This window comes from Sceloporus undulatus, chromosome 1 (genome assembly GCF_019175285.1).
Source record: "Sceloporus undulatus isolate JIND9_A2432 ecotype Alabama chromosome 1, SceUnd_v1.1, whole genome shotgun sequence".
In the NCBI taxonomy this organism is placed as follows: Eukaryota; Metazoa; Chordata; class Lepidosauria; order Squamata; family Phrynosomatidae; genus Sceloporus; species Sceloporus undulatus.
The window spans coordinates 257,800,342-257,816,520 of NC_056522.1; the positions used below are offsets into that span (position 1 = coordinate 257,800,342).

A 16,179-nucleotide genomic window follows, 5' to 3' on the forward strand; every position below is an offset into this window, starting at 1 on the left:
TGCAAACCAATTTAATGATTGTAAACCCTTTATTGTTATGATTTATGGTGTCTGCAAAAATGATATAACAAGAAATACTGTTATGGATTATTGCTATATTATCTGGAGATCTTCTCATTACTTATGAATTAAATCATATTTGGTTAATAATGATGGACAATTATGATAACCAGATAGGATTAGTTCATAGTCTGAGTGACAGGAACAGTCCTAAATAATTAAGCAACAGACTATACTCAACAACATATTGGACTGGATAGCCCTTGTGGTCTCTTCCAACTCTACGAATCTATATTTATCACTGAATCATTGCAGCATACTGTAGACCAGTGATACGCAAACCTTTTACCCTTGGGACCTCCCCGTAATATCTAATGTGGACATCCCCCTGGCACTCGATGTAGTACTGTATATGAATAAACATATTTTATTTATTTAGTGTGCATATTTTATTTGCACATTCATGTATATTCATATAATATAATAATACAATTTATTTATATCCCGCCTCCCTGTGTAGCACAACCGGGGCAGCTTACATATTAAAATATACAATCCCCAACCCCAATATCCTAGGAAATAGCACTGTTCAAATTAGAAGAGTTTTATTTGCGTAAATTCAGTATTTAACTCCACACATAAAAAAGTTTGGAAGAAGGAGAAGAAATCCAAGCTCCAAGTCTCACATCCTTCATAAGCAACTCTTGCACCCTCTTCTGAAAACCACTTCTGGACACCATTATACTAATGAAAAGAAGCAACAGGCAGGAATGGGAGCAATATTACCTTTCAAAGAACAACACAAAAAGGATGTTTAAAGTTCAGCATTTTCTGGCTCATTGTCCTTCCATTAAAATTCTGGCATTAAGATCAGGTTTTCAAGAATAATCCTCAGACTGGAACGAATTCTAGCCTGTTTCAGATGCAACATGCTGTTTGTGCACTCAACTCTGGAAGTCCCATGAGGACCTTTGATCAGATGTGATCTAAGTGTGTCCAAGAAGTATGAAAAGAGTGAGAGGGTGAAACTACAGACCTCCAGTCCACCCTTCCATTGTCCTAAGTGTTTGAATAATAGGGATTCTAGATAGAAGATGGAAGACTCTGCTATCCATGGAGACTCTCCATGTAAGTTGGAACCCTGGAATTAGGTTTCCAAATCTCTTTGAGAGCCTCCATGGAGAGTAGAGACTATTTGATTCAGCCTGATGTCCTCCATACATAAAGAGGAACATACCTGGAGATGGAGGAGTTTGGGGCAAGGCTAATGTGCTTCTCCTCACATGTTGTATAAACATGCTTTTGATCACTCCTGGAGTATTGAGAAATCTGAATTTGGGGACTACATTTTAACTTGAGGTTGCAAAGCCTGATCAAACCATGTTTTGTATGAAGTATTTAAACCACACTTTACTAATTCAACCATCCCAGGGAAACTGTAGTGTAACAAACCCAGAAGACCCTTTGGAGAGAAAAAAGGGCAACACTTGAACTTCAACCCAGCTCCAACAAACCATTTGGCTAGACCAGGTACATGTCATCTGAACAGGCTCCCTGTCTCTTAGGCAAGGACTAGAATAGTTATAAGAACAGGAATATTTAAAGCATCATGACAAGATGAGAAAAGCGTAAGTGGGACAAATCACTGAAGAGCTATAGCCAGGAAAATGCAAAAACAGCCAGATTTTTCATAACAGATCTGTGACGAATATTTATCTAGTGTAAGATCCAAACCATATGTCATGAAATTACATTTAATATGGTTATAAGAAGGCCTAAAACAACCCCTCCCATCTTCAGAAACAGTATTAAACAGCTTATGAAAGAATGAACAAGATGAATAAAATGCCTTTCTCTAATGAAAAACATCAGCTATGGTATATTAAGCAGTTTGTTGGCAGACATGCCAGCTATCCACCACTGCCACTTATGCAAGAATGGCTAGCTCATTATGAAACAGAGCAACATAGTCAACAAGTGTTAATGTAAGTTTTTGAAGGTTTATGACATCTAACCTCTTTTGTATTCCACTTTACTCTGATTTTGTCTCCACAACTATGTAACATTTATACCTGAAGCTTTCATACTGTACCCCATCACAACATCTGATTAAGTGAAATGCAATCCACAAGAGTGCATGCTAAAATAAACCAATTAAAGTTGCCACGGAACTCTTCCCCTCGCCTCCTGTTCCCTACTTTTTATAATGAAACACACTAACAGAGCTAACTGAATATTTTTATACCTCAGTTAGGAATATTACTGGTTTTCTGAATTAGTATGAACTTGCTCCTTTAGTAATAATCCTTTTCATGGAGTAGGTTTGTATAACAAACATTCTGGACCCTCCCTAAAATGGGAACACCACACACTTTGCTGCCACGTAGGGGGCATTTATTGGATAGATAGTTGTAGCACAGCAATGAAGGGACCCACTTTGACATAACAAAAACCTAAATTATTTCTTGCTGTTATTATGTGTCTTCAGGTTGAACCCAACTTATGGTTTTCTTGGCAGGATTTATTCAGAGGTTGTTTGCCATCTCTACAGCAACTGCTATAACCTTGCTTAGCTTCTCAGATCAGACCGGATCTGGTGCCTTCAGAGTATTTAGGCAGCCCAATACCAGAATTAAAACTTTTGAAAGTAAGAATGTCAGACAAGTAAGCTCTTAATGTGAAGGAAAATCTGTGGTGATACACTATGTGACCTAGAGGACCAACAGCACAAGAAAAAGATATAAATACAAAAGGTGGAAATGTTGCTGTATGCAAATAAAATAGTTAAACTACATACAATAAGCATGTTTTGAGCAATTTGGAATCTCATTTATTTACTTATAGATGCCACCTTTTGTGATGCTTAAAAATAACAACATAGTACAATTTTAAAACACAATTAAAATAACACATTAATATAATATTAATATAGTGAAAGGAAAGCAGGGAGGGGGCAGTCTAGCCTTCTGCAGAAGGACATTTCAGCAAGTGGAACTGAACTGAGGTCCAAAACACACTGCAGAAATAATCCAGTTTGAGACTGCTTTAACTGCTCTGGCTCAATGCTAGAGAATTCGGGGAACTAATAATAATAATAATAATAATTATTATTATTATTATTATTATTATTATTATTATTATTTATACCCCGCTCTTCAGCCAAAAGGTTATCAAAACTGTAGTTTTGTGAGACATTTAGCCTTCTCTATCACAGAGCTCTGGTGCCACAATAAACTACAGTTCCCAGAATTCTCTAGCACTGAGCTGGGGCAGTTAAATCAGCTCAAACTGGATTATTTCTGCAGCATGTTTTGGACCTGAGAAGGCTCCCTCTCATGTCCTCACCAAATGAGCCTGTGGTGGTGGTGGGACTGAGAAAAAGCCTTTTCCTAAAGATCTTAAAGTTCTGGCAGGGTCATATGACAAGATATGCTCTTTCAAACAGATGGACCTAAGCTGTATAGGGATTTATAGGTCATGACCATCATCCATGAATCACCTTTTGTTAGGCTGTAAGAACATATGAAAGGTCATGTTGGGTCAGACTCAAAGCCTACATTATCTAGTGCAGCATTCCATTCAGTTCATACAGTAACCAATCTATAACCTATGAGATTCCACAAGCAGGACATCAACATCCTTCTTTTCATATTCCCCATAACTTATAGACAGATACAAATATACAGTTGGCCCTCCATAAATCACATTCTGCATCCATGATTCAACCATTCATGGCTTGAAAATATTTTTTAAAAAATCCAAAAAGCAAACCTTGATTTTACCATTTTATAAAATGGTATAAAATGTGGATTGTGAAAATCAAAGCCCAGTAGTTGCCAAGCCCCCACTGTAGATATAGATCCCTCCACAAAGTGAATCATTCACGAATCTGATTAATGATTACTGTATTTACCATTGCCTCTGCTGCTGCCCTAAGCCACTTTTAACAGGGTCTTTGTTAACACTAATGTCTCCGGGAGGAAATTAAAATGGCGGGGTGACTGGGCCTGGCCATATGCACTCATACATAGACAGAGGAGGGTATGGGAATGGGATAGGGGAGCATAAGGCAGTAGGGCATGAGCATGTCCTTGCTCATGTGAGCAAGAGAGAAGGTGATGGACCTGGCCACATGCATGGGCAAACAATGGGAAACATGAGAGGGAGGGTATGTGCATTTCTTTGCTCACAAGGGACGAGGTGAAGAGAAGGAATGGAGAGAGCGTGAGAAGGGAGGGAGTGCTTCCCTCACTCACACAGATGGGTGGGGAGGAAGAGGATGGATTGGGTGACCTCCTTTCTCCCTCTTCTTGTCCCCCCTCCCCTTCCCAGTGAGTGAGGAATGTGCATGCAGCTAGGCCACCTACCCTACCAGTATAGGTATGTTTGTGTATGTTAAATCTTGTTGTGGAGGGCTAGAGATACAGTATTTGTGGTTTTTGCACTTTCACAAGGGTTCTGTATCCCTAATCCCTGTGAAAACTGAGAGCCAACTGTACACACATATACACCATCTCTTGCACTAAAAATAGCTATCTATCCATTATAAGCAATAGTCATCAACAGTCTTATCTTCTATTCAATCCATTTTTAAAAGCACCCCACTTAGCAGTTATCACTATATCTTGTCAAAGGTCCACAGTTCAACTATGTGCTCTGTAATTCCTTTTTATCTCTTTTGAATTTCTCACCATTCAGTTACAGTGGATGACCTCGGTTTCTCATATTACTAGTGATATTCTAATATTCAAAGACTACTGATTACCACTAGCCCTAGTCAATTGTTTCCATTCCAACACAGAAAACCACCATGCTTACCTGGTAGACAAAACAGATGGTGGGGGCCTGGCACCCATACAAGAACTTGACATCAATGACCTGCAGTTCCTCTAGTCGGATATTAAAAGCTTTTAATTCCTTATTTTCCCGTTCCAGAGGAATCACTTTGAAGAGGCCGTCATAGAGACGCAGTCCAATCATCCTGCACTCAGGGTCAATTATACCAATTATCCCAGTTTCTGAAGGACGACCAATACGATCCTAGAAGGCAGCAGGAAAAAATACAAATATTCACAGCAAGTTCTATATCTGCTAAGAAGCTGCATGTTCAATGAAATATGCACAATCAAACCCACTGAAAACCATCAAATTGGCAACTGTGCACTGTTCCATGTATGGGGAAAAAAACTTTTTTATTTGCCATTCACCTATACAACCCTTGCGTGTATGCATGTGCATTCAAGCCGTCTGTTGGCTTACAGCAACTCCAATAATTATATAGGGTTTTCTTGAGCAAGGAATACTCAGAGGTGCTTTTAATAAAATAATAATAAAAGTTTTATTTATATACCGCAGCCTTCCATAGATCAGGGCGGTTTACACATCATTAAAATACATACATAGATCAAACAAATCAGATATAGACAGTACATCAAAAAACAATAAAACAATAAAGAGATAAAACCCCAGTTAGCCCTTCCTCATGGCCACGGAAAGAGGAGGGAGGCCCTAAAAGATGTTCATGGGGGGAATGCTTGATGAAATAAGAAGGTCTTTAAATCCTTCTTAAATTGGGCCAGGGAGGTAGTCGAGCGGAGCTCAGTGGGCAGCGTATTCCAGAGGGCCGGGGCGGCGATGGAGAACGTCCGCTTGTTGACGGAGGAAAGCCTAGCCCCCGGCACCTTCAGGAGTTGCTGCCCAGATGTTCTGAGGGTGCGGGACGGAATGTATGGGGAGAGGCGGTCCTTCAGATATCCTGGACCCAAGCCATTTAGGGCTTTATAGGTAATTACCAACGCCTTATATTGAGCTCGGAAGGGAATGGGCAGCCAGTGAAGATCTTTTAAAATCGGTGTTATATGGCTGGTCCTGGGAGCACCAGTGACCAGCCGGGCTGCCGTGTTCTGCACCAATTGGAGCTTCCGAGTTTGGTATAAGGGTTGCCCCATGTAGAGTACATTGCAGAAATCCAATCTCGAAGTTACCAGAGCATGTACGACCGTTTCAAGGTCCCTCTGGGCCAGGTATGGGCGCAGCTGGCGAATCAGCCGAAGCTGATAACAGGTGCTCCTGACCGTCGCATTCACCTGAGCAGTCAGGTGAAGCGACGAGTCAAGAAGCACCCCCAGACTGCGCACGGAGTCCTTCACAGGGAGCGTGACCCCGTTCAGGACAGGTGGAACCACCACCATTCCTGGACCAGGAGAACCTATCACTAGTACCTCCGTTTTCTCTGGATTAAGTTTGAGTCGGTTTTCCCTCATCCAGCCCATTACTGACCCAAGACAGGCCACGAGAGGAGAGACACCATCCCCAGTCACTGCATCAGTCGGAGACATAGAGAAAATGATTTGGGTGTCATCAGCGTACTGATAACCCCGCGCCCCATGTCTCCGGATGACCTCTCCCAGCGGTTTCATGTAAATGTTAAATAGCATGGGAGACAGAATGGCCCCTTGAGGGACCCCGGTTTTAAGGGGCCTCTCGTTGGAGCACACGTCTCCCAGCTGCACCATCTGGGACCTCCCAGAGAGGTAGGATCGGAACCACTGGAGCACAGTGCCCCCGATTCCCACCTCCGCTAGGCGCCCCAGAAGGATACCATGGTCTATGGTATCGAAAGCCGCTGAGATGTCCAAGAGCACCAACAGGGACACGCTTCCCCTGTCGATACCCAGACGGAGATCATCGACCAAGGCGACCATGGCCGTCTCAACCCCGTAACCCGCCCGGAAGCCAGTTTGAAATGGGTCTAGATAATCCGTTTCATCCAAGACCGCCTGAAGTTGGATTGCAACCGCCCTCTCGATCACCTTCCCCAAAAATGGCAGCAGCGAAACTGGCCGATAATTATTATATACCAGGGGGTCGAGGGAGGGCTTTTTCAGGATAGGTTTTACAATGGCCAATTTGAGTTCTGATGGAAATTGGCCCTCCCTCAAAGATGTATTAATAATCCGGCGTAACAACGAAGTTACCGCCGGTCCCCCCTGGGCCGCTAGCCACGAGGGACAGGGATCGAGAGAGCAGGTTGTCTTCCGAACTCTTCCGAGGATCTTGTCCACATCATCGGTACTCACCAACTCAAATCGATCCAGTACAATAGAGTCCGCGGAGGCTCTGGACCCCTCTACCCTAGGTTCTGCTTGAATGTCGGCGTTAAGACCTTCGCTTATCCGAGAGGTTTTATCCGCAAAAAAGTCGTTGAATTGGTCACAGCAGGCCTTAGAAGGTTCCAGGATCTGGTTCAGGGAGGGAGGGAGCTGAGTTAGCTCCCTGACCACCCTGAACAACTCTGCTGGACGCGACTCTGCGGACGCAATACGAGCACCATAGAACGAATTCTTTGTTGCTCGTATTGCCTCTCCGTAGTCCTCTAACAGTTGGTCTAGGAGAGCCTTGTCGTCTAAGCAAAGGTATTTGCGCCAACGGTACTCTAGCCGTCGCAGTTCCCGCTTCCGTGCCCGGAGATCTTCCGTATACCAAGGCTTACATTTGGAAGCAGGCCTGAGAGGGCGCTTAGGAGCGATACTGTGTATAGCCCTTGAAAGACCGGTATTCCAGATACCGGTGAGGGCATCAACAGAATCGCCGTCGCTACCAACCATGAACCCCTCTAAGGCCTCTTGGAACCTTCCAGGTTCCATCAACCTTCGAGGGTGGACCATCCGAATAGGTCCGCCACCCCCGGGGGGGATCTGGGTAGAGACCTTGATTTTTGCCTCTACCAGGAAATGATCCGTCCATGACAAGGGGGAAATATTGACTATTTCCGCCCACGGATTTTCCACATCCGAACAGAAGACCAAATCGAGAGTATTACCTGCACAATGTGTAGGACCCTGTATTAGTTGGGACAGGCCCATGGCCGCCATGGTCTCCATGAATTCCCGAGCCGCGCCGGATGGAACATGGCTGGCCGCTAGAGGAATGTTGAGGTCGCCCAGGACAAGAAGCCTGGGTGTCTCCAACATTAGCTCTGCGACCAGCTGTGTCAGCTCGTTAAGGGAGTCTGCTAATGCACGGGGTGGCCGGTACACTAACAGAATCCCTAGACTGTCCCTAGCTTTAAGGGTCAGGTAAATACACTCAATATAGGACGTCTGTCGGATGTGGTTCCTGGTGAGGGACACGGTGTTCCTATGTATCAAGGCCACACCTTTTGCGAGTTCCTTCCTCTGAGGTATAGCCCATAGCATCTGGTATTTGTTGGCAATTTACCAGCCAAGTACTAATCATGGTTAACCCCTTTTAGTTTCCAAGATCAGATACAATCTGGCACCTTTAAGATATTTTGGCCTTATACCACTCTTACACTAGGGAGTAATTTTTTTCTGTTGGAAGTTCTGTGCCTTACAAGTGGTAGCAATCAATCACCACTCCTTCAAATATGTTGCAAGTGAATCGTGGTTTTTGGCATGGATAGGTCACTATGGCCCAGAACAGATGGGTGGGATGGAGCGTCCTGGGACCATGATGATTGGATGGCCCGCTCCAAAAGTGGCCCGCTGCAGCTGGTCCCAACCCATGCTACCAGGAGTTGGTTTATCCTGGCTCCTTTTAGGCATGGCATTAGAGCAGCTTCAGGCTGCTTTCGGGTGTGCGAAATTAAACACTACACCCCGGACACCGCTTCTTTTGGCCTGTCTGTTCTGGGCCTATGGCAAATATTTTTAATAGCAACTTTATGCTGGTCCATCTGGTCCACGGCTGTCAGTACTACATTGTTCTGCATGACTTGCATTAGACAAGTCCACCATGGTTTAGCCCTTGCACTTTAGCTCAAGCAGTCCTCTGCACTTGAATAGTTAGTCATCAATGTTATCCAATGGTAACATGTTAATCTAGACATTTTCTCTTCCCTGGGAGGCAATTTAAAAAACCCAATTTACACTGTTGGACAAATGCTGTCTTACAGGAGTTGACTATACAAAATATAACCCATCACTACTTTTATACAACAAAACAGTAAATTCCAAACATATAAGTTAGGAGCACTGATGTCTGCAAAGAACACTGTGCATTTATGCAGCCATTTGCTGCATGTTTTTCTGTTGTGTCTGATTTAGCCTCTGGAGCATTGATAGTTCTGGCAAGCTCATGGGTTCTACACTCTCAACTACAGTGCGCCCTTTTTTATGTGGGGGATCCATTCCGGACCCCCCCCCATGTAAAAAAAGTGCATATGCTCAAGCCCCATTGAAAGTAATGGGGCTCATGCATGTGGCGGTAGTGCGGCGGCACACGCACACCATGGGCGCATGCCCCATTAATCTAAATGGAATGTGCTGCCCCTTGCGCCCCGCGGGCAGCTTTCACTATATGATGAAAGCCGTGTAGTGTCCGCATATGATGCGGGCGCACTGTATTGATATAAACTGACTGAGCATGTACCAGATATGAAAGCCAAGATATAAGTAGTGTTGAGTAAGTCTGCTTTTCCTGTATTAATCCTACTTTTATAAAGCTATTTTCTGCTCTCTTAAAAGAATCACAATACTGTAGTCCACCCTCACCCGCAGTTTCATTTTCCATGGTTTCAGTTACCCATAGTCAGCCACGGTCTGAAAATATTATGAAATCGTGCCTTATCCACAGTCTTACTCTCCAGAGTTTCAGTTATCTGCAGTCAATCATGCGCCAAAATATTACTAGTATAGAGTTCAGTACTAATGGCCATTTTAGGCATCCATTTTAGGCCTATTGGTGCATATCCCTCACAGATAAGGAGAGACTATTGTAAATATTTTTAATATATGTGATCAGAGGCCCACAGTTCCACTTGCAAGCACTTTATCACTCTGTCACAACTCTGACAAGACCCCAAACTTTCTCTCAATATTGGAAACAGAACAGAGCATGTAACAGGCTTCAGCAAGATCCAATTGCTTCAGTAGCACAACATGACAAATACATGTCTAAGCCTTCCTAGCAATATGGAATTGGGAACTGTCTTGGAAGTTGGGATAAAGTTGAGATTCAGGGCCTCAGAAGCACAAAGTGACTCTTCATATGATCACTGCTCGGCACTCACATTTCAGTTCCAATCCTGAGAGAAATAGCAGATTTGTTTTCACATTACACTTTCAAGTGTCCCAAACACCCTGAAATTGCAGTGCAACTGCAGAAGCAAGCCACTACCTTACTACCAAATGTGGACAGAACTGGAGATTCTGACCTTGTGCTGAGTTTTGGAGGCAGTGCAAGGTCACAGACAAGACATAGGGGAGAAACAAGGTCTTGAGGACTGAAAAATGTTGGTAGACTATCAGAAATATCCAACATTTTAAAAATATTTTACACTAAACTTATCCAAGAATGGACCATCAGAGATTCACTGAATCAACAGAATGAGAGCCCTGCTAAATCACACCAAAGCAACTGATTCTGCTCGGTGGTCAGCTAGGTGCCTCTAGGAAGATCAACAAACAGAACATAGAAGATGGTTCTCCTCTCCTCCCTTTGCATTCCCATCATTTGTGTACAGAGCAGCTTTCTGAAGAAAAAAATCAATTATATAGGATAGCATGAGAACTACTATTGGGACTAGATTTTTAAAAAGTATATCTACTCTTTGACAGCATTAAAAATATCTTCAGTGGAAGCATTTAAAAATGCATAAACAAAAACAAGATATATGATGGGGCTCCATACAGAGAATAGAACACTTACTAAAAAAGGGAAATATTAGCCCTGCTTCCTCCTGACAAATAAAGGTATCCCCCAGTTATTCTCAATCAGTATGTGGAGATTTCTTCCCCACATCTCAGGAGCTCCTAGAAAAGCCAGATGAGGGTACTTGACTCTCCTATCATCTTCTCCTGGAAAGAAAGAGTAATGGAACCAGCTGCCTGGCTGAAGCAATGCATGGAAAAGCTCAGCATATAGCTTTGGCCAGGAATCCAGAGGTGTCACAGTGTGCCCAAGGTCATCAGCTTTGCAAGGAGCTGTGGATAGGGGAATACAACCCCATTTCAGTTCCCTACCTTTACTATGGGAGAACTATTCTGAATTGCATAACAATATGAAACAGCGTTATACGATAACCTCCCAGCTACACCCAACACCCTTTCTTACCTGCACATTGCCATGGGCTCTGGTGATGATGTCAATGCTTTCCCCATTTTGCTTGTACTCAAGGATGCAAGCATTATATTTTGCTGTCAGGATAAAGAGCAAATCCTTGTTCTCTCCCTTAGGAGAAAAATATAATTAAGAAGGTTTAATAAAAGTGCTAATTAGGAAAAATCCACTTAACCATCTTGGACTTCCTAACCCCCAAACAGGCATAACCACAAAAAAGGCATCACTTTTATTTAAGCAGATTTCTAACACACTTTCCTCATTGAGACTCAAAACTGCTTGCAATAAATAATCTGAATCAGTAGATTCTAATATAAACTAGTGTACTGAAATTCTTACTATTTCTCTGTAACTAGTTTAACATTTGTTCCTCCTGAAATTGCTGACAAATGCATTTGCTTTAGTTGGAGTGGGTCTACAGATTTTTTGCTGGCTTCGTGCAAATATCACATGGCTTCATCACAATCCACAAATCCCTCTGGAAACTCCATCATTGCTATTGTTCCAAAACAAGTGCAGCAGACAGAGAAAATATTTTATTTTAACCACTTTTTAAATGACCAGTACCAAAAAAGACATCCACAGGTCAATGCTCATTTAAGATGAAGTCACAGGAGCTTGTTGGAAGGCTAAATTGAGTCAGGGTAGCTGCTCAAGCATTTTGGCAGGCTAATATAAGTTATTTCATCTCCTCCACCTCCTCCAGATACCAATTCTAGATGGAATCAGTTCCCAACTCTTTTCAGCAGCAGCCAATGTAGTGACACTGCAGCCATATCAGTATTTCAAGCCTAATCATGATGATATAAAACATAAAAAGGCCACAAGAAAGACAAATCAGCAACGCCAATCTGAATCAGCAATGGAATTCCACATTTTGACAAAATCACTCATGAGCAGAAGCAAAGATGTGACTGAATATTATGTTCACAATTGAGACTGATTTTACTTTTTTTCATTTTTTGTCTAAACAAATCAATCAAATCGTTCTAATAGAATTTATTTATTTTATTCTAATTTAGTGATTTTCATTAGTGATTTCTATCCGCAGCCTTCAAACAACTAGCAAGCCTGTAATGTGGGGGTGCTAAAATAACATAGGAAAACCAGATAATAATGAACTCAAAGACAAAGATGTTAGACTGGAAAATCAATATATAATGGGATCTTGTAGCACCTTTGAGACTAACTAAAAGAAAGAAGCCTGTAGAATGAGCTTTCGTAGACTTGAGCCTACTTCCTCAGATGCATGTTTGGAACATGCATGTTCAGCCACTAGACAGACTGAATATTCTTATACACAACTTCTTTGCCCTGAGTGAGAGTGCTGGTACTTATGATACAAAAGCGAGCTCCACAGTTACAGAAACTGAGGTATAACAGAATTACAGGTTTCCTGATAGAAATCAACCAATGGTTGAGGTTGAGTGCTGGTTTTGAAGTGTTGGTAGATGTTGGAAGGGGTGTGTGCGCATACCAATTTGTAAAGTTTGTTGTTGTGTGCCTTCAGATCATTTCTGAGTTATGGCAACTCTAAGACATCATAGGGTTTTCTTGGCAAGATTTGTTCAGCTGAGGTTTGTCATTGCCTTCCCCTGAGGCTGAGAACGTGTGACTTGGCCAATGTCACCTACTGGGTTTCATGGCCAAGCAGAGAACTCAATCCTGGTCTCCAGTCATAGCCCAACATTTCAACGACAATGCCAGGAAAATAATGAATAATAATAATGTAATAAATAAAATAATGAGTTCCTTACTAAACAGTAACACTAAAGAACAGATCATACCAGTGCCAAGTTGAACAGATGTCATATACTGCAGAGGACAACAAGGCACCACAAAATGTAGGATATTACAAAATAAAAGTTACAAACACTAATAAAAATATGAATTCATGTTTCTTAGTCATACTCAAAATGGAGGACATTTTGAAATTTCTCCTGAACAGAAGGTCATATGTCCTCCTGAAAAAGGAGGACATATGGTCACCCTGTGCCAGTGAGACACATAAAACTTGTTGCCAACGATGAGCAAAGTCAAAACGATCTCAGGTTAGCCTGAGCTGAGAGGGTGGAGGAAAGGCATCCTTCTTATGCAGAATAACCAGAACAGATTCAAACTGTAGGATGCCCCGAGGCAATGTGACCAGAGGCCTTCTTTTTCCGGGACATATCCTCCATTTCAACCTTCTGTCCAGGAAGAATCCCCAAATGTTGTCCATTTTGAGCAGGATTAAGAAGCATGGATTGGTATTTCTATGAGTGTTTTTATCTGGTCATGTCCTCCATTTTTTATGTCCTACATTTTGTGGTGCCTTGTACTCCTGCCATGGTTAGAACATCTGTTCACCCTGCACTGGTATGATCTGCTCTTTAGCATTACTGCTTAGTAAGGAACTCATCATTTTATTAATTACTTTAAAATTACTTATTACTTTTGTGGCGCAGTGTTTGGAGTGTTGAACTACAACTCTGGAGACCAGAGTTCGATTCCATTAAAACCCGCTGGGTGACCTTGGGAAGGTCATGCGTTCTCAGCCTCGGGGGAAAGCCATGGCAAAACCTCCTCTGAACAAATCTTGTCGAGAAAACCCCATATGTCTGTCTTCGGGTCGTCCTAGATCAGAAATGACCTGAAGGCGCAAAACAACAAACGCTACAAATGAGTGGGGTAGAAAATCAACAAAACAAAAACTACAACCAACAAACCGGAGCACTGGACTATGACTCTGGAGACTGGGCTGTAGAGAGATCTCGTAGCATCTTTGAGATTAACTGAAAGAAAGAATAGTTTTTGTGGGGGTTTTCGGCTATGAGGCCATGTTCTAAAAGAGTTTATTCCTGATATTTCGCCAGCATCTGTGGATGGCATCTTCAGAAATTCATTTCTGGTGGGTGGTTACTGCAATGGTGCTTCCTTTGGCCAGGATGGATGTTTCCTCTTTTTTAAGTTGGCGCTGTGTGAGATTGATGATGGTTCTTGATGTATCCAGTGAGGGTTTCAAGTGGTACTTATCCTCACTGGAGACATCATGAACCATCATCAATCTCATAGTTCTTCTGTGGGGTTTTGGTTTTTTTTTTGGTTATGTGGCCATGTTCTAGAAGAGTTTATTCCTGATGTTTTGCCACCATCTGCAGCTGACATCTTCAGAGAGTGAAAGAAAGAAGTTGGAAGAATGAGCTTCCATAGACTTCAGTCTACATCCTCAGATGCATTTGGTCTTAGGAAGTAGGCTTAAGTGTACAAAAGCTCATGCTGCCAACTTCCTTCTTTCAGTGAGTCTCAAAGGTGCTGCAAGATCTCTCCATGTACTGCTCCTATGGACTAACACGGCTATATCTTTGAATTTTACCATCTGGAGACTGGAATCTGATTCCCAGCTTGGCCACAAAACCCACTGGGGGTGCCTCTGAGCGAGTTACACTCTCTGCCTCAGAGTCATCATCATCATTAAGCTATATTTATACAGTGCTGTAAATTTACACAGAGCTGTACATACAATCAATTAAAACAGATAAAAGAGCCCTGGTGGTGTAGTAGTTAAACGCTTGTACCGCAGCTACTCACTCACAAACCATAGATAGGCTTGTGAGTTCAATCCCAGTCAGGGGCTCAGGATCAACTCAGCCTTGCATCCTTCTGAGGTTGCTAAAATGAGTACCCAGATTGTGGGGGGCAATTAGCTTACATTTTGTAAACTGCTTAGGGTGTGCCTAAGTGCACTGATAAGCTGTATAGAAATGTACTTGCTGTTGTTATTGCTATAAAATAAAAACCTGCCTATGAGGTACATTCTATGGAAGTAATGACATATAGCATAATGTTAGGTAGGTGTGGCACGGTGTACCTTGGGCCGGAAGAGCTCCATGACGGCGATCTTGCCATACATCCCAACCTCCTTGACCGGCCGCAGCCCTTCCGCAGTGACCACATAGATCTCGAGGCGGGTGTTCTTGGCGATCAACAAGTTGAGGTCCTCCGCAGAGGTGAAGTGCCCTAAGGAGACATGGAGAGGAGAGTCAGTGCATAGATGTGGGGAGACCCTAAAAGGGTGAAAGGTCTGGAAACTATGTCCTATGAGGAACGACTAAAGGAGCTGGGGATGTTTAGCCTGGAGAAGAGAAGGTTAAGAGGTGATATGATGATAGCCCTGTTTAAATACTTGAAGGGATGTCATATTGAGGAGGAAGCAAGCTTGTTTTCTGCTGCTCCAGAGAACAGGACCTGGAACAATGGATGCAAGCTCCAGGAAAAGAGATTCCACCTCAACATTAGGAGGAACTTCCTGATGGTAAGGACTGTTGGACCATGGAACACACTCCTTCCTCGGAGGGTAGTGGGGTCTCCTTCCTTGGAGGTCTTTCTGTAGAGGCTGGATGCCCATCTGTCAATGGGGATGCTTTGATGGAGAGTTCCTGCATGGCAGAAGGGGGTTGGACTGGACGGCCCTTCGTGGGGTCTCTTCCAACTCTACGATTCGGAGGTTCTATGGGTCCTGGCGCCTAGGCCTCCCCCTCCCCTTGACTCAGAAGGGCCATGCTGACAGTTGCTCCCTCCCTGGCGCCCCTCCTGAGCCAGCGCCGCCATTACCGGTGACGCAGCTGTTGACGGCGGTGGGCTTCTGCGCCGTCACGACGTAGTTGCACGACATGGCGGGAGCTCGGTCTGTGCGGGGAAGGGAAGGGGAAGGGAGACCCACGGGCCGCGGAGAGGGCAGGGCAGGGAGCTCGGCCTCGGCGCCGGAACCAGAGAGACGATGGCGATGACGACAACACAGCTACTGCCGCCGCCGCTGCAGCCAGAGTGCCCGCGCGGGGCACCACGGGAAACGCGACAGCGGCGGGAAAAAAGGAAAGAGCGGCCCCTAGTGGACTGGAGGAACTCAGGCATGCCATGAGGAAGACTAAGAGGAGGAGGAGGAGGAGGGTGTTATGCGCATGCGTGAAAGCCATGCACTCCCCTCCCCAATCGGAAAGTCGAGCTGCTTTGTACGACCTCGATAGAAGGAGGGGGTCGACAGTGACGGGGGGGCGATGTTGGCGCAGGCGCGGTCGCTCAAGGAGGAGGCTCTGTGGCGCGTGGCGAGGGGCGTGC

General features: G+C 43.8%; 1 protein-coding gene across 1 annotated transcript in view; it reads right to left on the reverse strand.

Moving 5' to 3' along the window:
* DDB1 (damage specific DNA binding protein 1) overlaps positions 1-15,899 on the reverse strand; it is a 38,418-nt gene extending 22,519 nt beyond the window's left edge. Inside the window, exons 1-4 of the mRNA XM_042474864.1 lie at positions 15,676-15,899; positions 14,933-15,081; positions 11,077-11,193; positions 4,819-5,040 (exon numbers count right to left, since the gene is read on the reverse strand). Coding sequence (XP_042330798.1) covers positions 4,819-5,040; positions 11,077-11,193; positions 14,933-15,081; positions 15,676-15,736 — 549 coding nt within the window. The 5' untranslated portion in view covers positions 15,737-15,899. The remainder of the gene's footprint in view (positions 1-4,818; positions 5,041-11,076; positions 11,194-14,932; positions 15,082-15,675) is intronic.
* Positions 15,900-16,179: the final 280 nt, after the last annotated feature.